At 35.4% G+C, this 21810-nt stretch overlaps 2 protein-coding genes across 2 annotated transcripts in view; one reads left to right on the forward strand and one right to left on the reverse strand.

Moving 5' to 3' along the window:
- The first annotated feature begins 195 nt into the window (after nucleotides 1–195).
- LOC134250897 (methylosome subunit pICln-like) lies at nucleotides 196–7182 on the forward strand. Its single transcript, XM_062733261.1, has 6 exons — nucleotides 196–416; nucleotides 2046–2182; nucleotides 3463–3573; nucleotides 4312–4389; nucleotides 5453–5587; nucleotides 5965–7182. The coding sequence occupies exons 1-6, from the start codon at nucleotides 301–303 to the stop codon at nucleotides 6021–6023; spliced, it is 636 nt and encodes a 211-aa protein (XP_062589245.1). The 5' UTR covers nucleotides 196–300; the 3' UTR covers nucleotides 6024–7182.
- A 3662-nt stretch (nucleotides 7183–10844) lies between these two features.
- Nucleotides 10845–21810, reverse strand: part of LOC134250894 (lysine-specific demethylase 6A-like) — a 39566-nt gene continuing 28600 nt past the window's right edge. Inside the window, exons 9-29 of the mRNA XM_062733253.1 lie at nucleotides 21120–21246; nucleotides 20659–20757; nucleotides 19422–19594; nucleotides 18955–19039; nucleotides 18684–18774; nucleotides 18370–18498; nucleotides 18188–18274; nucleotides 17308–18034; nucleotides 17092–17204; nucleotides 16869–16968; nucleotides 16710–16780; nucleotides 16337–16468; nucleotides 16122–16195; nucleotides 15602–15807; nucleotides 15266–15380; nucleotides 14709–14815; nucleotides 14616–14644; nucleotides 14285–14469; nucleotides 13951–14077; nucleotides 13522–13692; nucleotides 10845–13342 (exon numbers count right to left, since the gene is read on the reverse strand). Coding sequence (XP_062589237.1) covers nucleotides 13328–13342; nucleotides 13522–13692; nucleotides 13951–14077; nucleotides 14285–14469; nucleotides 14616–14644; nucleotides 14709–14815; nucleotides 15266–15380; nucleotides 15602–15807; nucleotides 16122–16195; nucleotides 16337–16468; nucleotides 16710–16780; nucleotides 16869–16968; nucleotides 17092–17204; nucleotides 17308–18034; nucleotides 18188–18274; nucleotides 18370–18498; nucleotides 18684–18774; nucleotides 18955–19039; nucleotides 19422–19594; nucleotides 20659–20757; nucleotides 21120–21246 — 2963 coding nt within the window. The 3' untranslated portion in view covers nucleotides 10845–13327. The remainder of the gene's footprint in view (nucleotides 13343–13521; nucleotides 13693–13950; nucleotides 14078–14284; nucleotides 14470–14615; nucleotides 14645–14708; nucleotides 14816–15265; nucleotides 15381–15601; nucleotides 15808–16121; nucleotides 16196–16336; nucleotides 16469–16709; nucleotides 16781–16868; nucleotides 16969–17091; nucleotides 17205–17307; nucleotides 18035–18187; nucleotides 18275–18369; nucleotides 18499–18683; nucleotides 18775–18954; nucleotides 19040–19421; nucleotides 19595–20658; nucleotides 20758–21119; nucleotides 21247–21810) is intronic.

A 21810-nucleotide genomic window follows, 5' to 3' on the forward strand; every position in this document is an offset into this window, starting at 1 on the left:
GGCTGGGATGTGTAGACGATAGCATATCTGGGGAAAATTAAATAATTTTTGAAATTTAACTACAGAAAAAATTCTAATTTAAACACTGAATCCAGTAAATATAATAAATTTAAGAATATGTCTTTAATAAATTTACAGTAAGTCTTGCATATTATTCCGCCTTGTGAAAAATATGTCGACAAATTTGATTGGCTCAAATAAAAACGGGAAACCCCGTACGTATGGTAGACGAAATTGCCTGCCATGTGCATGATGTGTGTTGGAACTGAAAGATAAATATTTTTGTGAAAAACTGTAAAAATGATTCTGACAGCTATCAATATACCAACAGGAGGCGTTCGACACGTTCAAGATGAAACTGTTGCATTTGTTGATGATAAGAGTCTGGGAAGTGGGTCATTATACGTAACTGAAAGGTAAACTTGTTTGTTATCTGGTCTAGACTAGAGAAGTTCGAATTTGCTCACCAAAGAAAATTGTCGAATCGTGCACTTTTAAGCTTACAGGAGCCGAAAGCTCAAGTTGGGTTTTCTGATCCAATTTTTTCCGGCGTCTAGCTGTCTGTCCGTCTGCATGTCTCACAATTTTTAAGTGAGCTGCTTTTCAAATCATACATGTAAAAAAATTCTTTACACAAATATGTTGTCAAAAAAACACAGGAATGCTGACCACCTTTCTAATTTTCCTGCAAAATTTATATGATCTGTGTGTATGTTTGTGAGTGGTGTTGGGGGGGGGGGGGGGCTCCTTCATCATAGGACTCTCGATTGTTTATAATTGGCCATTATTGGGGCGGTTCAAGGGCCCCATTCCCAATTCAAAAAAGGCACCTTCTTTCCCAATGGATGTGTTAATTTTCTCGATAGTCATTTTCACAAAAATTAAATACATATATATAGCTGGATATGTATAATAACTAAACTTGCTATTCATATTCCTCTGTATCGTAAATTTAGTTGATAGCAATATCTGCAAAGACCATAAACCCAATATATCTTGGTTTTGAAATATAATGGTTATCCCAGCAGGTCTTTATTTTTGCCTGTTCTTCGGTGTTGTGAAGCATCCCCTGTTGTTTAGTGTTGTCTAGCATCCCCTCTTCTTCAGTGTTGTGAAGCATCCCCTGTTCTCCAGTGTGGTCTAGCATCCCCTGTTCTCCATTATTGTCTAGCATCCCCTGTTGTTTAGTGTTGTCTAGCATCCCCTGTTGTTTAGTGTTGTCCATCATCCCCTGTTTTTTTAGTGTTGTCCATCATCCCCTGTTGTTTAGTGTTGTCCAGCATCCCCTGTTCTTTAGTGTTGTCTAGCTTCCCCTGTTGTTTAGTGCTGTCTAGCATCCCCTGTTGTTTAGTGTTGTCCAGCATCCCCTGTTGTTTAGTGTTGTCTAGCATCCCCTGTTGTTTAGTGTTGTCCAGCATCCCCTGTTGTTTAGTGTTGTCCAGCATCCCCTGTTCTTTAGAGTTGTCAGTCATCCCCTGTTGTTTAGTGTTGTCCAGCATCCCCTGTTGTTTAGTGTTGTCCAGCATCCCCTGTTGTTTAGTGTTGTCCAGCATCCCCTGTTGTTTAGTGTTGTCCAGCATCCCCTGTTCTTTTGTGTTGTCTTGCATCCCCAGTTCTTTAGTGTTGTAAAGCATCTATAGATTAAAGGAAAGATATTGGCTTTATTTTCCCATTATCTGAAATGATGACCAGCTGGATTGTTTTCTTTATTTTATCTTCCATTTGACCATTTAGATAATTTTATCGAATAATAATTTTTAGTTATAACTACATATAATTACATACAATATGAATAGACTGTTTACAGATCTTTTCAGTCTCTGGGTTTATCAAAATATATATAAAAAAAAATGTTCCATGCGTAGACATTTGGGAAAGCGAAAACATAATATATGATTTTTCAAATAATCATGTACCAGTAATACATGTAGTTCAAAATAGTTCATTCAAATTTAGCCCTTAGCTCAGTTATTCCAATGTATAGTGATAATGTATTTTTGATGTGGAAGAGATTTTGATGCTTACATACCTGTTGCTATTTTTAGTTTGTTGACGTGGAGGACGAGTAGTGGACAGGGATTTTCCCTTCAGTATCCAGCTATCAGTCTCCACGCTGTCTCCCGAGACCTGACAGCTTTTTCACAGGAGTGTCTGTATTTAATGGTGGATGGTAAACTAACAGGTAGAAAGCTCTGTCATAATGTTATACAGTATAAGTGGAAATTTTAGCGAGACGCAAATTTAGCGATTTGTCTTTAAAAACCGGTAATTTATTTTTAGCGAGATGTTATATTAGCGATTTTTAAATGCACACTGAAGAAGCTATTACAAATAATACGTAAGCGATCTCGGAACCCTTGCTAATAATGCCAAAATTAAATCCTCGCTAAAAATTCTACTTGTACGGTATACCCACAAATAATTGCTGTCTAGGAAAAGTTGATTAAGCTAACTGTGCGGTTTTGATCATTCAACTCTTTAAGGGTAATGGATGATAAAATAAATTAGTAATATTTTGTCTAAAACAAATACATGTATTCTTCATTTTGTTGAAATTGAGCAAATTATTATTGAATTGAATAAAAGCCAATATAAAAATCTGTAAGATGATTGTTCTGTATGAACCAGTGACTCAGGGAATAATGAACCAATGACAGAGGGGGAATGTATGAACCAATGACAGAGGGAAAAGTGTGAACCATTGACAGAGGGGAATGTATTAATTAGTGACAAAAGGGTATGTATGAACCAATGACAAATGGGAATATATGAACCAATGACAAAGGGGGATGTATAAACCAATGACAGAGGGGAATGTATGAACCAATGACAAAGGGGGATGTATAAACCATTGACAGAGGGGATTTATGAACCAATGACAGAGGGGGATGTATGAACCAGTGACAAAGAGGGATGTATGAACTATTTACAGAGGGGGATGTATGAACCAATGACAGAGGGAATGTATGAACCAAAAACAGGGGTCGTAATTTATGAACCAATGATGGGGGGAATTTATGAACCAATGTCAAAGGTGAATACGTGAGCCATTGGTAGAGAGTGTTGGTGAATGAAGGAAGACTGAGTTCCTCTGATGATGCTGTATTTAAGGAGTAACTGTCTTATTTTTCGACTTCATGATGTGATCAATCAACTGGGTTGCGGGATAATTTGCATAAACGCTGAAGGCGTTTATGCATTAAATTATCATGCAAGCCAATCGATTGATCATCATCATGAAATTGAAAAATCTGACAGTTATTCCTTATATTTACATGCTTTGATTCGGCCAATCCACATGCTCCAAGCCCTGCTTTTGTATAGCTGTTTGTTCCGCCCTGCATGTGTTTTTTTTTTAATTGCGCCAATTCATTGATGGGGAAATAAAGTACATTTACAATTTGTAATTTTATCTCGGACAAAGACATTGGAAATGTAAATATTGTGGTTTATACTTTGTAGAAGACACAGAGTGTGGTCAGAGATCCTCGTCTGAGGAGGAAGTGGTGGGGCCCTATGAGGGGGACACGCCCACAACAGAGGTCCGATTTGTCCCAGCTGACAAGGGCTCTTGTAAGTAAATAAACAAAGACAGCTGATAGACTTCCCTAAGTGGTGAACATGGTTTGATAATGGAGAGAAAAGTATAAAAAGTGACATTGATGAAGCAAAAGTCATTGAGTTATTTACTTTAAAGAACAGATGATTCAAGCTAAAAAATGGATATTTTTAGACTATTTTTGATGTAACTGATGCAAAAAATTAATTTCTAAAATATGAAAAAATTGTATTAAAATAACCCTCAAAGATTCCTTTGACTCTAACCCCTTGCTCCTACAGCCTTTCCTATTGACTTACTTGACTTATTCCTGTATGCTCCTGCAGCCTTTCCTATTGACTTCCTTGACTTATTCCTACAACTGCTCCTACAGCCTTTCCTATTGACTTACTTGACTTGTTCCTGTATGCTCCTACAGCCTTTCCTATTGACTTACTTGACTTGTTCCTGTATGCTCCTACATCCTTTCCTATTGACTTCCTTGGCTTATTCCTGTATGCTCCTGCAGCCATCTTTATTGACTTATAAGTTAGTGAAAGATTTCAAGTATTTGATGTATTTCCATTAAAAAAAAATTACAATCCTCTTTGTTAAATTGTATTTTTTTTTCCCTTTTATGATTGATTTTTTTGTCAAGACTTATAAATTTATGAATGAATTTTTGCAATGGTGATAATAAAAGTATATGGTATATGTGAAGTATAATGGTGTTTTGGGTGGCTGTTTTTGATATAATTTTTTTTTTTTTACAGTGGATGCCATGTTCAATGCTATGTCTGACTGCCAGGCCTTACATCCAGATGAACAAGACACTGACTCTGAAGCAGAAGGTAGGTATTCTGATTGTTGCTTTGACCAAGTGATGGATTTCAAATCTCGGAAAGACATACTACAGTGATTGAGAAATTTAGTCCGTGTTATACATGTAATGAATTTGTAAATACAAAAATCACACACTCATTAGCTAAACATACCATGTAACGGGTAATTTGTACTGCTGTAAATTTTTACGAATTTCGGTTGAAATAGGGTGATTTAATTTTTTATGAATTGAGCAAGTCCGTAAAAATTAAAATCACCAGAGGTGAAATTCCAGATCAATGTAAAATAAAAACGAAATTGTTCCTGTGATAACGAGTGTCGATTCATGAAATGATGATATGTTTATTCATTTAAATACCTTTATATTTCACATGCCCTGCATTTATTCTGTTTTTATTAATTCACATGTCTAGTATAATTATTGTTGTGCACCACGTGCCATTTTAGTGGAAACAAAGAGAGATAACTCAAACCTTCATGATTAAGTTGACAGAATTACATGTTACACGGATTACAGTGTGCTAAAACTGTAAAATGTCGAAGTTTTTATTGGAAGCAAAATAAAAAAAAGAAAGGGTTCAATTCTTGAAAAACAGATATAATTTGAAGAGTTCAGTCTATAATAATTAAGCCATTATCGGATATATGCGTCCTGTAAGAGTAACCAGGTAATTGATGTTTGTATAATTTGTGCACTGAGATTTAATTGTTTGATCCTAATTGATGATCAATTAAAAAGTCCCCAAAAATAACAACAGTTGTCAGTACTAATTCTATACCCTCCAGGTGCTTATTTAACTAAATGGCCGTAATAACATTGAAATACTCACATACATGCATGTACATGTAATACGATGTTGAAAATTTAGGCGAAGCATTTTTTACTTCTGTGAAATTTTAGGCGTTTAAATTTTACGAATTTATAAAACTCGTAAAAATTAGCAGCACGTAAAAAAATATCCGTTATACGGTATTCTAATCATTTGTTTAGACTTCAGATACTCAGTATAATATTCGGTAATAAATCATTTGAAAAATTAATTGATAGGTTTCAATACTTTTACTTTTCAGAGTACGATGCCAATTATTATGAGGGGGAGGAGGGGGAGCAGCACCTGACAATGGAGGGACAGAGAACGTTACAACATCTGGAGAACTTACTGATTAACGGACAGGGGGACGGAGGAACTCACCAAAACACCAACGGTCAGAGCAATCACAACTCTAATGCTATTCAGATCAAGATCTTTATAACCAAATGAATTATTTCTTTTTAGTTACATTTGTCCTTGATTAAACTGTATGTTACTTTGTCTGTTTCGTACATGATAACATATTTGGGTTTTGTTGAATATAAATATACAGTGAAACACTCATAAAACAAAGGTCATGTACCATATCAGGAATTGGCTATTTATCTTTGTTGAAGGTGTAATTACCTATACAAGTATTTATAAATTTCACAATAAATATTAAAGCGTTGGCAGGGGAATAAAAATCATTTCGCTAAAGGCATCAGTTCATTATAAGCGTTTTGGCTTTAAGCCTGTTATACTGTATTCTTTCTCCTTTTTTTTTGCCAGGTAACGAAGGAAATCCAGATCCAATGGAGCATGACCAGTTTGCTGATGCTGATCAGTGATGTAAATAAACCTGCCTCAATTCTGAACAGAAGCCGACAGAACATTAACACTTCTCCAAAGAGAGGGGGTCCATTTATTCTCCAAAGAGAGGGGGTCCATTTATGCAGAAATGTGTTAGATGGTTGGATACATGTCATAACATTGAAATGTGCATATTATTTGACCAACACAGTGATTCGTCATTGATCCTAAGATACGGAATTACTATGTTTATGTACATATATGGCATACTGGCAGCATTCTATGTTATTTTTGACATCCTTGTATAAAATCACCCCTGTAATTTTATCATTCATAAACATTTACCATAAATTTGTATTTTGTTGGATTTTTTAAGAGCATTTTTATGAGAAATATTTTCAAATACACAAACAAATGTTCTCAAATTTGGAAATCTGGTGTTAAAGTGAAGGAGTGCCTCCAATAGTTCCGTTTTGTTAAAATTCAGGTCTAAAAAGGTCTATTTCTGAGTTTTCCATCATTACTGCAACTCTCTTGATTTACTCAAATTTTTTTATGGTATATGACTCCCCAATTACGCTCCACAATTTTAATAAAAAAAATGCCAACTCTTCTAAATTTTGGAGTTTCAAACTTTTTCAGTTTTAAGGTTTTTTTAGAAAAATGAAGCAGTAAAACTCTTGGGTGATAAAAAATCATCTATATATTAAGTACTGAAATACAATTCTCAATTGTATTCTGGGGTTTCTTAAGCATTTATATCATAAGAAGTGATCTGACAAGCTGGTAATACCATGGATTTCTCCTTGTGTAGCCCATAGCCAGCATATCATCATGTCTGTGTTGAGTATTGTACATGTATTAAGGAATGTACTCCGAGCACAATGTTGAGTTTAATGTAAATTCACTCATAAATTTAGCATTAAAAGCGGACAATCTGCATAAAAGTCAAATCAATATTGGAAATTTTCATAGAAAACTATGGATGACAATTGTTTTTAAGTAGGCAGGTCTGATATGGGTGAACTGGAAAATTCAAGTGGATTCACATTTTTATGCCTCTTTTGTAAGCTACTCCCTTATAACAACCAAAAGTTAATTGTGTTCAACAAATGCATTGCATGATGTGCTTTATTATTTTGAAATGTAGACATGGTATGGTTGTAAACAGCATATTGAATTGTTAAAGATTAATTTCATTTGTTGGCTTAATTGTTATTTCAGATGTGTAATTCGATAATAACTTTTATATAGTAATGATTTGTTTGTAAGGTAGTCCAGAATAAATGCAATTAATTAATGCTTTTAATGTGAGTTTTCTTGAATCATATTGTATATATACATGTATATACACAGTATGTGTGCATTTTTACTAGCGGTTTACTTTTTAGCTCACCTGAGCCGAAGGCTCAAGTGAGCTTTTCTGATCACATTTTGTCCGTCGTCCGTCCGTCTGTCTGTCCGTCCGTCTAGCTGTCCGTCTGTCTGTCTGTCTGTCTGTCCGTCTGTAAACTTTTCACATTTTCGACTTCTTCTCAAGAACCACTGGGCCAATTTTGACCAAACTTGGTACAAAGCATCCTTTGGTGAAGGGGAATCTAAATTGTTAAAATGAAGGGACATATCCCCTCGCAAGGGGAGATAATCAAGAAGAGACAAAAATAGGGTTGGGTCATTAAAAAATCTTCTTCTCAAGAACCACTGGGCCAGTAAAGCTGAAACTCATGTGGAAGCATCCTGGGGTAGTGTAGATTTTAAATTGTTCAAATCATGACCCCCGGGGGAAGGGCGGGGCCACAATGGGGAATCAAAGTTTTATATAGAAATATATAGGAAAAATCTTTGAAAATCTTCTTCTCAAGAACCACTGGGCCAGAAAAGCTGAAACTTATTTGGAAGCATCCTGGTATAGTGTAGATTCTAAATTGTTCACATCATGACCCCTGGGGGAAGGGCTGGGCCACAATGAGGAATCAAAGTTTTACATAGAAATATATTGGAAAGTTCTTTGAAAATCTTCTTTTCAAGAACCACTGGGCCAGAAAAGCTGAAACTTGTGTGGAAGCATCCTGGTATAATGTAGATTCTAAATTGTTCAAATCATGACCCCCGAGGGAAGAGCGGGGCCACAATGGGGAATCAAATTTTATATTGAAATATATAGGAAAAATCTTTGAAAATCTTCTTCTCAAGAACCACTGGGCCAGAAAAGCTGAAACTTATGTGGAAGCATCCTGGTATAGTGTAGATTCTAAATTGTTCAAATCATGACCCCCGGGGGAAGGACGGGGCCACAATGGGGTATCAAAGTTTTACATAGAAAGATATAGGAAAAATCTTTGAAAATCTTCTTCTCAAGAACCACTGGACCAGAAAAGCTGAAACTTATGTGGAAGCATCCTGGTATAATGTAGATTCTAAATTGTTCACATCATGACCCCTGGGGGAAGGGCGGGGCCACAATGGGGAATCAAAGTTTTACATAGAAATATATAGGAAAAATCTTTGAAAATCTTCTTCTCAGGAACCACTGGGCCAGAAAAGCTGAAACTTATGTGGAAGCATCCTGGTATAATGTAGATTCTAAATTGTTCAAATCATGACCCCCGGGGGAAGGGCGGGGCCACAATGGGGAATCAAAGTTTTATATAGAAATATATAGGAAAAATCTTTGAAAATCTTCTTCTCAAGAACCACTGGGCCAGAAAAAGTGAAGCTTATGTGGAAGCATTCTTGGGTAGTGTAAATTCTAAATTGTAGGAATCATGACCCCCGGGGGAAGGGTGGGGCCATTATAGGGAATCAAAGTTTTACATAGAAATATATAGGAAAAATCTTTGAAAATCTTCTTCTCAGGAACCACTGGGCCAAAAAAGCTGAAACATATGTGCCCATGGAAAGTTCATGGGGTAGTGTAGATTTCAAAATGTCTAAATTATGATCAGTGGGGTAGGGTGGGGATGCATTATGTATAACAAGGTAAATCTGGTAAAGAACAGATTATGGTCAAAGCTTCTCAGGTGAGCGATGTGGCCCATGGGCCTCTTGTTTACCCATATCTGACATGTTAACACCAACTTTCTGAAGATATTTATATAACTTGATGTTTTATTTGGCAGTTGATGAGATGAAATTACCAAGAGCAGTTGAACTTTAGTTTTCTATTTTTCATCTACATGTTGATACATAAAAATCAAGAATTTTATTTGTGATTGGACCAAAGAACTTACAGATGTTTAAAAGTGTTCATCTGTCTTCATATAATTTTCAAAATGCTACGTGTACTGCTTCATGTAAAGTACATATTAAAACTGGATATACATGTATAGCATTTGTCTTGAACTCAGCTCAGTTAAGTTTAGTGCATTACTTGGCATTCAATAATTCATCCGTGACCATACACCTTTCAGAATTAAATCCACTTCTGTGCTATCAGAATACTCACTAGCATTGAAAAGGTTATGGGAAGGACAGGTGCGGTAATTGCATCAGAAATATATTAAATGGTTCAGTTCTTTTTTATCTCTCAATTACTTTAATGTTGATAGTTTTCCAAAATTTAAAAGATTTACTAATACTGTAAACCAACTTTTATTCACATGCGAGAAACTTTTGTGAGGTTCGCGAAAGCCTCGTCATCGCGAATATTTCTCGCCGCAAACCGGTCTTCAGTCTTTTTGTCTGTTAACAACAGATCAAATAAGGCTTGATTGCGAAAATTAATTATCACGAACTAGTTTACCCCCAATAACTCTCCAAATAAAGTTGTCGTAAATGAAAGTTGGTTTACAATATTTTAAGATGTTAAAAAGATCTCATGTTTAATACTAGCCCAATACCCTTTGTTACTGAATTGTCACCATTTACAGGTATATGTGTTTTTTAAAGTTATAGATATTTTAGACTTCAATACTTGAAAAAAAATAAAGCATTTTATGTGTCCTTTACTCACTTCATTTAAGTTTTGGTTTGGCCCTTTAATTAATACTCTTGGCATCAGTGTCAGTGTTCCAGGTTAAGATTTTTGGAGATTTCTTTTTCCTTGAGCTTGTGGCCTGGGGGGCATAAAACTTACACCAGCTCACTTTTGATCTCAGTCTCACTTTTTCCAAAGGAATATATATAGTGGAAAAGTGAGACTGAGATCAAAAGTGAGCTCATCTAAGTTTTATGGTCCCCAGGCCTGTATCTTTTTTTAATCAGAGATGAATGGACCATACTTCAAGGATGTTTTATTGTACTAAGTCAAGGTTTAAGATACTGCAATGACCAAGTTAATGTTTATTTAGCAAATCTCATTTCCAAGTACAGCCAAACTGTATGCTTGTTTTGACCAAACTTGCAAGGAAAATACATGTAAAGATACACACTACTTGACTTGACTGCTGAATTTTACTTGCATTTCCCAAATCATTGACCATTTTAAAGTTCTTGGAGCAAGTTCATTCTAAAGTAACTATAAGCTCCATGTGTATGGATGATACATCTAAGGATGCACACTACTGAACTGGCTCCAGATGCTGGATAATTGAATGGTTTAAAGTCATGATACAGTCCATTCCCAAGTAACTGCTAGCCCTATCAGACCAAAACTGTGTAAATGCTGCATCTTGGGTAACAACATATCTAGATGTAGTTTAGTGTGGAAGTTTGCCTCCCTTAAATTAACATTCATTAAGGTCAGACTATCTTTACTTCATAATAAGTACCGGTAATGTAAATTGAAAATGGAGAAAAATTGATGTTATTTCCACCAAATCCCTTTGATACTACAAGAAAATGCACCTTGTATACTTACAATATATTGGTATATTTACTCTTCATTTGAGCACTGCTTATTTGAAGAAAACAACAAAGTGTAGTATGACAGTGTTTTATTGCAACACAATAAATATATTTAGACAGACTCTCAAATCACCCAATGAATAATATAAAAAGAGCAAATGAATAATAATAGGATGAGGTCAGTTAGGTGATGCATTGGTTAGCACTTAATATTCTAAGTTTCCAGGATCTAAAAATAAATTAGGGAAAACCAGCCTATCTTAAATAAAATTACTGAGGTACATTTTAAGGATTTCAAGCATTTTCTTTTGATGGGTTATTCACAATTTACATAGCAACAAGCGTAAATCCCTTTACTGTACATGTATTTCATGTACCATTTGCAAAATATGTCGAGAGTATGCATAAGGTTACAAAAATAAATAATATTACAATTGCAGACATAACTTTATATACTGTACAATATCAGATATAACACAGAGATTTGAGATCAGTGCTTCTCTGACTCAATAGTCAGCATGTAAATGATACAAACTCCTTTCAAATTCTTTCAACTTGAAAAGTAATTCAAAAGGAGCACACCAGATTTCAGTTTTTCTAAATATTTGACAGGTGAAAGAGTAGGCTATCGATCAATGCTAATGGGTCCTCATTTCACATCCATCATTAATTTCAAATAATCAACAGCCAAAATTTTTTTTGGAAAAATTGATACACTGTACTTTATAAGAATAACAATTCAAAATGAATAAGTGCTTCACCCGTCAAGAAAACTGTAGTGGTGCACACTTTTAAACTACAAATATCTACTTTATATCTACATACTCTAATTAAAAAATATCTAAAACATGCGTTCCAGCTTTTAATAAACATTTACAGAATGAGCAAAAATACACTTAAAAAAGATAAAAATCAAGACGCAGTATTTCAAATTTACTTTTGAAAAATCTTCACAGCACTAGAATCAATTATGTAAGTTATTAAAGTAAGAATCATCACAACTTGTAGGAAAAAAGAGCAATTCACAATGACATTACAAATAATCACTGAATCATAAAGGGGAGGGGTTAAATCAAACTGGCTAAATAATCACTAAATCAAACGAGAAAATTTCTCACCATTAAAGGCGAAACACTGCACATGACAGAAAAAAATTCATTGTAGAACTAAATACTCCAACAAACAAATTCCATAGCAAAGAATCTCTAGTAGTCCTTTTAAAATATTGTGCGTATGTATGTACAACAATATTCAAAATAATTAATATGAATAATGAACGCTATATATGTATCTGAGATCACAAAAAATGGTACATGTATCAATGTTTGTTCAATGAGAGAAGTCAGCATTGTTTCTAATTTCTATGGATTTATTTCTTCTTTAATATTAATAAACAATGTAATAAGTCCTTACATGTACATTTCAATGAATCACACCTCAGTCACATGAACAGCAGACTCAAGGGCAGTAATCCACAGGAAAAAAATTATTTGAAAGCAATCCTATATTTGTTACCATTGAATTATATAAAGTACATCGACTCTTTGCATCAATAAATTCCAAATGACTATTGGCTATTGATTCCTGGTCTTTTGATAGATAATAGTACACAAAAAGAACTCTACCTAAATCTTTTAACGCAGCAATTCATAAATATATACAGAAGCTGAGAAACAAAGAAAAAAAAACGCATTCTGAGCCTCTATCAGCCCAGGCCATCCTCAGTAACTATAGTCAGTGTATGGACATGTGGATTGTGTTTTCCCTGAGATTTGCTTGCTACCGACACTCTGATATAATAGTCAATGAAGCACTGTCATTTATACACAATCACAAGATTTCACTGACTGTATCAGTGTCCAATCAGAAACTGGTACTCAAAACTGCTCTTCCAATATATCTATCAGCCAATCAAATGTCACCTTACACATAAGTCTATCATATAATGGAGCTGCAATCTTCCACCTATTACTTTATCACACATTTACATATTTAAATTTGGACCATTTGATCTCTTCTTGCTCATTTATTCTCTTAACTGCTCAAGCACAACAATGAAGGGTGATATTTTCAACACAGCAAGCCCATCTTATGGAAATAAAATGATGGGTAAAACCACTATGACATGCATCATTTTCTCTTATGTTGAATGATAATGAGATAAGTCACATGTAAATCTTAACCTGAACACCCCTATCATATACTGATTCAAACAATGTTCAATTAATTCCTTCCATCTGGAAGAGTCCACATCCACATGCAAGGGTGGGCTAAGTAGAACACTTTTTTCAAAATAAATATATATGTGCTTTTCTTCTAAATAAACCTTTGGTATCAAAATGTATAGTACATGTGTATAAATTAAGACACTTGAATGAGCATTGTGTAAATCCCAGCTTTGTGGCGAATGTGTGGAATAAATCCATTGAGATCTTATTGAGGTGGTATTTTGGCTTGCATAGACATGATATTTTGTCATTACTGGCGGAATTCTCTCCCTTTTTGGTGGGTATCCAAAACATTAACTGTCTCTATTTCAGCTATAGAATACTTTTCCTCAACTGGTTGGCACCTGGAAGATAAGAAAATATTGCATTAATTGAAACACATTTCATTTTATTAACTTTTATACTAACATTACATTTTAAAACATATAAAAACTGATCCTGCCATTTTAAAGACTCTATCATGAAGCCAATGAACCCTAGATTTTAAGCCTATACAATTATTATATATTATTCCATGACTCACATGATGTGCCAGTTGGAAGCGATCAAAGATTTCACACAGATTAGAGGTGTGGTACTGCTTTAGGATGACAAATCCCTCCAGTCGGGGGTGGATCTTCCTGGCACAGTCCTGGCAGTATACAATGAACTTCTTGTCCTGTTCCTGGACAAACAGGATGTCAAACACTTCCACCTGTACAGCAATAAATAAAATATGTTATAACATACCTCGACTTCACATTAGGATAAAATGTAATAAAGAATTATGATTTTAAATGGTTAGAATAAAGCTTATAATTTTCTTTCCAGACAAAGAGACAAACTTTATAAAGAACCCCTAATTCTGCAAGTGACATTTCTGAAGTAAAGCAGGAGGGCTTAATGGTATAAATATTACCCAGTATTATTGAAACTGACATTGAACTATACATGTTTACTATATGTGTATTACCTCACAGTCGTTGCAGTAGTGGGCAGCTTCGTTCTCGCCTCGGCCGTGCCATTTAACCTCTAGCCCTAGATCCTCAACAAAGTCCAACGTGAAACGAATTTGTCTTAAGGAGCGCATAAGGCAAGACCTACAAAAAGGAACAAAAATATCAATTAATGAGAATTAGCATTCTTTTTGAGATATTTTCTAAAAATAATGGCCTGAGAAGTATACTTGAAATCATAGTGTCTGTAGAAAAGACACTGAAATCATTCTCTAGAAGGCATAGAAAATAAGTATTCCATGAATGATGTTAAATGTATGTATTGTGTGAATATGACAACTTCAGACTCACTTTACTTGTTCAAAGAACTTGGGCTCTGAAACATTTAAATTCCTGGCAATGTTCCAGGCCAGATGCACCATGGGAACTATGGATTTATAGCTCTGGAGTTTATTCCACTCATAGCGTTCTAAGGCCAGCTGAAACTGACGAGCATTCACGGGGCCCACATTCCAGGCAATGTTGTTACACCAGCCCTATTAATAACAATCAAATATCAATGAATATTTAAGTTTTCATCCGTAACTAATTTATGTCTGCAATAATATGAAAATTAAACAAATACTAGTACTCAATCATTTAATGGGAGAAAAGTTGATATTTCAAACACTGGGTCACTTACAACTGCTTGCACCCAATGCACATTTTTCCTGTAATAATAAATATACACAGACATGAACAATGGCCACACCAGTTAGTTCACATTAATCCCGTAATAATAAATGTACACAGACATGTATGAACCGATACACTGGGACGTCTTCCTCATACAGATCCTCCAGCATCGGCCACCATGAACCAGTCAGGTAGTTCACATTATTCCTGTAATGATAAATGTACAGAGACATGAACAATGGCCACCATGAACCAGTCAGGTAGTTCACATTATTCCTGTAATGATAAATGTACAGAAATGTACAGTAGTTCACATTATTCCTGTAATAATAAATGTACAGAGACATGAACAATGGCCACCATGAACCAGTCAGGTAGTTCACATTATTCCTGTAATAATAAATGTACAGAGACATGAACAATGGCCACCATGAACCAGTCAGGTAGTTCACATTTTTCCTGTAATAATAAATGTACAGAAACATGAACAATGGCCACCATGAACCAGTCAGGTGTTTCAAAGTGTTCCTGAATACAGTGTATACAAAACAAGATGAACACTGGCACTGACACACTGAGTTTTTCATTTTTATTTTTTTGCTTCAGTTGATAAGGATTCTTAATATTGATAACAACTGAGTGTAAGTAGATCATTACCTTTCACAGAGGTTATGAATAACCCCCCAGTAGGCCTCAGGCACAGCAAACCATTCACAGTCCCCAGGGCCTATGTTGATGTTCACGGAACAGAAATTGTTGTTCTCTTGATGACCTATATGATTTAAATAAACCCTCGTTTCAAAATAAGGACACCATACGTAATCTTATTTCAATTCAATGACAGACTATTACTATCAAGTATAAACCATTTCTGGGTAGATGATAGATCTAAATGGAAATATCTTTCACATTTAATAGAAATTTGACCCTGAAAATCATTAAGTAGTTTTTTTTATTTTCCAGATATACTGAGTGATAAAGATGAACTCTGACCTGGTGTCCTTGACCCAGGAACCTTCATGTACAGCTGTACAGTGTTCATCCCTAGAATGGTGTTACCGACATGGCTCAGCAGGTTGCTAGCGGATACGACCTTTGTAAATGCGGGTAACTTTGTCAACTCCTGTAACTGAGGCTTCCACTTCTTCTCGTCAGAAAGATCAACATTTGTACCAAACTTAATTGTCTTCTTCTTCCTTCTACAATAAAATTTACACATTGAAAATATCTTTTTAGGGATTTACACCTGCTTTCACCTGAATTCTTTATTTACAGCAAATTACAATCAAAATTATGTAAAGAGATTTGAAAATTTTATTTTATTATGAATACAATGACATTTAATACATAGCATAAATGAAATATTTTAATCCCTAATAGTTCAGTATTAAACTGCACTCCAATTCATCTAAAACAGTAAAAGGGGCATCCAACCAAACACTCTAGGGATACGACCAGTTCATGAAATTGTGACAGGAGTAAAGAGTTAAGCTTCTTCCTGTTGATGACTTACCCCTTGGCTCCTGATGAGGAGTTAGAATCACTGTCAGAGTCCTTGTGAAGTCCTTTAGCTTTCTCATTCTCCTCCTAAAAGTCATCAAACACAAAATATCATATTGTACACCATGATAGGTTCCTGAATAATCTGGCTTATAATTACGAAAGTTCTTTGATGATTTACATAAGAATACGTTAAAATAATATAAAAACAAGGCTCAGCCTAATTACCCTGAGGGACTCCTGAAATGAGGAGGCTTGATACTGAGCATATCTAGCTATGGTGGTCCTGCCTCGACTGCTGTCACAGCGCCAGAGTCGGTTACCATACACATCCCGATTCTCATCTGGGGCTTGTTGTTTCTGTAATAACATTATTTACACTTATTTTATGATGAAATGACAAGCAAAAGATTTTTTTAATGAACAATTAAAGCTTATGATAACTGCTATTTAGCATATCTTTTCAAGAATTCATAGTTAAGGTTCCTTTGTTGCTACTGCATTACAGAAAGATTTAATTTGTTCTCCATGATTCTGTAGAGGATAAAATTTTTTTGACAAAGTATTACTAGTTTTAATCAAAGTTGGATAAAATATTGACCTGTGTTCGCACTTCTACTGCATGGTCAGCATTGGCCTCCACCAGGCTCTTGGTTGAAAACAATCCCAAATCTGAAAAAAAAACACAAGTTATTTCCCTTTACATACACTGTGGCAAACACACAGGAAAATGAATATGTATAAAGTCAAGGTACTCTACCTAATTTTAAAGCTCCAGCAAGTCCCCTAATAACAACCACAGGCTGGGAGTAACAGTACTGCTGAAGTTCTATAGAAAAAGCATCTTTCTTGGTTTCAAGCTGAAAAGGTAAACATCATCACATCAGATGAACAGAAGATGAAAAATCAGTAAAAATCTTGATGGTATTAATAAATATATTTTATATATATGAAGAGGCATCTTAAATGTGTCTTTGACTTACATAAACACTGGGTGTTGGGGGATTGAGACTGTCCTTAGGTAGAGGGTAGGGAGGGGACGGGGGTCGAGGAGGGCACCTGTCTCCCAGCATACTAGTTGTTATTCCACTTCTACCTGTAAATGAGAACAACTGACAATTAAAAATATGATCTGAAATTCATAATTTTCTTTTCATGAAATGGAGTCTGTATCCCTTAAGTAGTTTTTCCCTACTTACCATATCCCTTGCAGGCTGCTAGTACCTCCCTGCCCTTCATGTTGATTGAGATGTTGAAGGGGGCAGATGGAGGTGAGTGGCTGCGGGGGATATTCCGTGATATAACAAGCTTGGTGTCGCTATCACATTTAACTCTGTATTCTACCTGGGTGGGGTCGATTCGTGGCTCCCTAGGCGTCTGTGGGGAATGTTTACTGGGACTAGTATTTTTCACAGAGTCATGGGAGATGGGTGTGGTATCTCGTGGACTAGATTCTGACAACTGTTGAGTACTTAACACTGAAGTCTCCTGCTTCTTCACGCTAGAACTCTGACTCTGAGTGAACTGTGCCAGTAAGTCCTCGGCGATTGATGTAGCTAGATCATGTCTAGAGGAGGTCAGCAAGGCTGACAAATCAGTCTCATTTATCTCATTTAAGTGATCCGTCACAAATTTCTGGAGGTCCTTTGGAAGCCCAGCCTCTGAGGTGCTCTCTGGATGGACTGATGAAGCCAAAGGTGTTCCTGTGTCTCCCTGAGATTGTGCAGTGTTTTCTGGAATGTTGGCATGAGGTAAAAGTCCTGATGACGTGATATGTGTGGACAAAGGCATGCCGTTGAGCATGTCTGATGACCTCTGACCTGGGTCGGCAGCACGCTGCTGCATCTTTACCTGGTACTGTTGATGTCTCAGCATCTGATGGTGCAGGTTCTGAAGCTGTTGTCTCTGCCCAGGATTTAGGCTTGCCTTAAAATATTACACACATGTAGTGTCATATATAACGAACACAATTTCTAAATAGCAGGTGCTGCCATATTTAATTTACTACGACATTCACAATTTAAGATGAACTGCTTTTAAATATACAAGATTATTTCAAAATATAGGTTTTAGTTAAACCTCATTTTGTTGCAGGCTGTGAAAGAGTTGAATCTGCTGGGGGGTCAAAGGGGGAGGGGCTGGCAACTCCAAGGGCTCAGAGGAGGGCTACAAGTGTACAAGTATAATAAATAAACAGACAAATCCACAATAACTTTCATCAAATCAGTCTGTATATACGTGTAGAAGGAAAAGATTCCTACCCTTTTGAGATTCTTCTTCTTGTTCAAGGGGTCATCAGGAAGTATGACCCCTGGGTTGCCAGGTGACAAGTTATTCTGTTGAACTCCCATTGCCTGAGAATGGAGCATGGCATTCTTTCCCATTGGATGCTGGAAATACATAATAAATTTATATACATGTATACATGATTGTATTAAAAAAATCAAGGTAATTTAAAATTATTTTGACTTGGAAAATACAATTTCCACTAACAGTTCATCAGTTAATGTTCAGTACTCTGTAGGCTCTTTCTTCAGGTACATCTGAAGGCTCTAATAATACATTGTTAACTGACCTGTAGGATTGTTCCCTGACCTTGACGAGAGGTCAGCTCCGCGGGGATGGGCAGGGCCCAAGCTTCCTCGATACTAGGTAACTTCTTCTGTCTAAAAATAACACACACACCAGGTTACTTATACTTATACACAGGGTAGTCACTAGTTAGGTTTATTACAAAACACTAGAATAAATGAACAGCTCATCAATATCTAGAACAGAAAACAAAACTGATTGTAAACAATGGCTAGCCTAATCATTTACCTTTGGAAACAGCAGTAAAAACTTACTTGCTCTGAAGATGCTGTACTGCAACACTATCTAAATGCTGCTGAAGGTACTTGATTTTTGTGGTCAGATTTGAGTTAATTCCTCCTATAATGAAATCTCCAGTTATATGATGCTAGTATATCTCCCCTCTGTAGCCTTGTCACATACACAACATGTACACCACAGTTAGAGTAAGCAGCTTATCAAGAGAAAGCTTACATTCCTTACAAAGGCCGTAATTAACTATACAATAGATAACAATCTGTAATATTGTATATTAACTGTGATGTATCCAGCTTGCTGATTTGTGTGTTGTTATCTACGTTTATAGGATTGATATGGGTTTTAATTTTTGTCCCCTTATCTATGGAAACATGCACGGACAAATACAGAACAATACTTCAACTACAATATACATGTATATTTCACATAATCACATGAGCTCAGTTTTCTGGGGGGTAAAAGTGTGGCCTGATGTTATGCTGACCTTTGTTTCGGGTGGCATTGACATAACAGGCTAAAGCATCCTTGGGTTGATCACAGTTCTCGTAGAGGATTCCCAGATCTGTCCAGGCTGCAGTGTGGGTTTTATCTAACTGTACGGCACAAATATAGGCCTGTAAAGCATCCATAGGCTGGTTCTGCTGCTGGTATAGTACTCTAAAAAATGAAAATAAAATCAAAATAGAGCAATACTTAACAAAACGTGATGTGTTTATGAAACACTAATGCCCCTGTATGGCAGCTTATGGCAAGAATTGAAGTTTCTCAAATGAAAGTCAAACTCCATAGGTCAATGGTCAAAAGGTCATATTTGTTGGTATCTAGAGGAAAATCTTGTCACAAGGAATATACCAATGAAATATGAAAGCCCTATTCCCAACTGTTCAAAAAAATTTTAAAAGATGGGTCAAACTCTAAGGTCAAGGGCAAACGGTCAAAAATATATAGACCCACTGAAAGATTTTGTCACAATGAATACACTTGTGAAGTATGAAAGCACCAACTGTTCAAAAGTTATGGCCAAGGTTAAAGTTTGGAAATTTTTTTGTCAAAGTGTGTCAAACTTCAAAGTCAAGGTCAAGAGGTTAATTTGATGGTACCCAAATAAAGTTATGAGCAATGTTGAAGCTTTTGCAGACAGACAGATAGATAAATAGAAAGACAGACAGACAGCTAGACAGACAGGGCAAAAATGATATACCCCTGAATCTTCAATTACAAAGGTATAACAATAAATTCTCCACAAAATCAAATTCTACATAATGAAATTAAAATGATAAAATATTTTATAAAATACAACAATCAAATTCTGCAGCAATCAAACTGTAAAACTGGTAAAGAACTATACAAAATAAAGCAACAATTCAATATTGATATTCTGAAGGCAGTTTATAAAGGTCTAAACATCATAAGTTCACCTGATGCAATTCATTAACAACTGTTATCAAAATAGACATTTTGTGACATTTATACATATTTTTCAATAGGTAAATGCCTTTTTCATCTGCCAACATTTCCAATAAAAATTTTTTAAATGTCAATATTTAATACTGGTATTTCGCTATGTTTTTCTTTTGAAATTGTGACATCTGATATTTTTGAAAACAAAAAAACTTTTAATTTCAATTCTACAAATAAGCTTAATAAGTACAAAAACCTATTAATTTTAAATCTACAAAAATAGGGTTAATAGTAATAAGTGTGTGATTGTTAAGACCTACCCTATCGAGCACCAGGTGTCTGCGCTAGCTTCCGACTTGTCAATGGAATTACGATAGGATACAAAGGCATCGTGCACTTTCCCCAGAGTAGAAAAACACCTGCCAAGAATTTAAAAAAATCAAAATTCCAGACATCATCAAAACAATTACACTTCACACTAAGTCTATGACATAGCCTCTGGTTAGAGAGGTTTATGGTTTTACACATATCAATTGGATCTGTTGAATATAATTGCTAGAAACAGTAAACCAATTAGACTGTATAATAATAAGTGTTATTATTCACAAGTTTTATTGCTTGAAGCATAACATCAGAGAAAATGGCTTGTTAATTCACACATTTGTCTAGACATAATATAAGGAGTTAAAAACATTTCCCATTCCAGGGGACTGTTTGTCTTTTAATGCTTATTATTGATATATTATTTGGCGTCCGTCCTCTGATTGGATGTAATCTCTACCTTCCCAGGAGGTACCAGGTCTGTCCGTTGGTGTTGTCTGTGGACAGCGACTCCTTCAGATAGTGGACGGCCAAACTCTCGCGACGATTCTTGTCCCCTAGCTGTTCTGTTACGTGGTATAACCAGCCTACAAGAGTTTTAATCTATATCATTCCACGGGAAGATATCTTGGGAAATAATTACTCACCTGACTTAGCAATTACTGTACGTCTCACTGTTGTAGAGCATTGACAGGAGACTTTATGACATTAATATGTTTAAATGAAGCCAGGAAAAAAAACCTGTTATAAACACAATTTACTGACATACATATAAAAGAGTGACACCAATTCATTGCTCTTTACCAGTAAATTTATGTAAATGACCCTATTTAGTTGACAGTGGTATAATTTCTACACATATTCTTTTACATTACACAACTATGAAAGTATGACATAAAAAAATTACATTTCACCCTGAGAAGTAAAAATTTTAAAGGAGTTTAAGCACAATATTAAATATAACAAATACAGCTATTTCTTTGGTATGGAAATTTTTTTTTCATTTCATTTTCATTAGAACAAAGTAAATTTTAAAAGCAGTAGAGTCTCAAAAAATCCTACCATTATTTTGCTCTATATCAGCCATCGGTGTATTGCTTACGCAATCTGTCCTCTCGGCAGGAATTTTTATAGTGGGAAAATTTACACAT

This window comes from Saccostrea cucullata, unplaced genomic scaffold, assembly GCF_032062105.1.
Source record: "Saccostrea cucullata isolate Sc308-1 unplaced genomic scaffold, CSIRO_AGI_Scuc_v1 ctg1685, whole genome shotgun sequence".
NCBI lineage: Eukaryota > Metazoa > Mollusca > Bivalvia > Ostreida > Ostreidae > Saccostrea > Saccostrea cuccullata.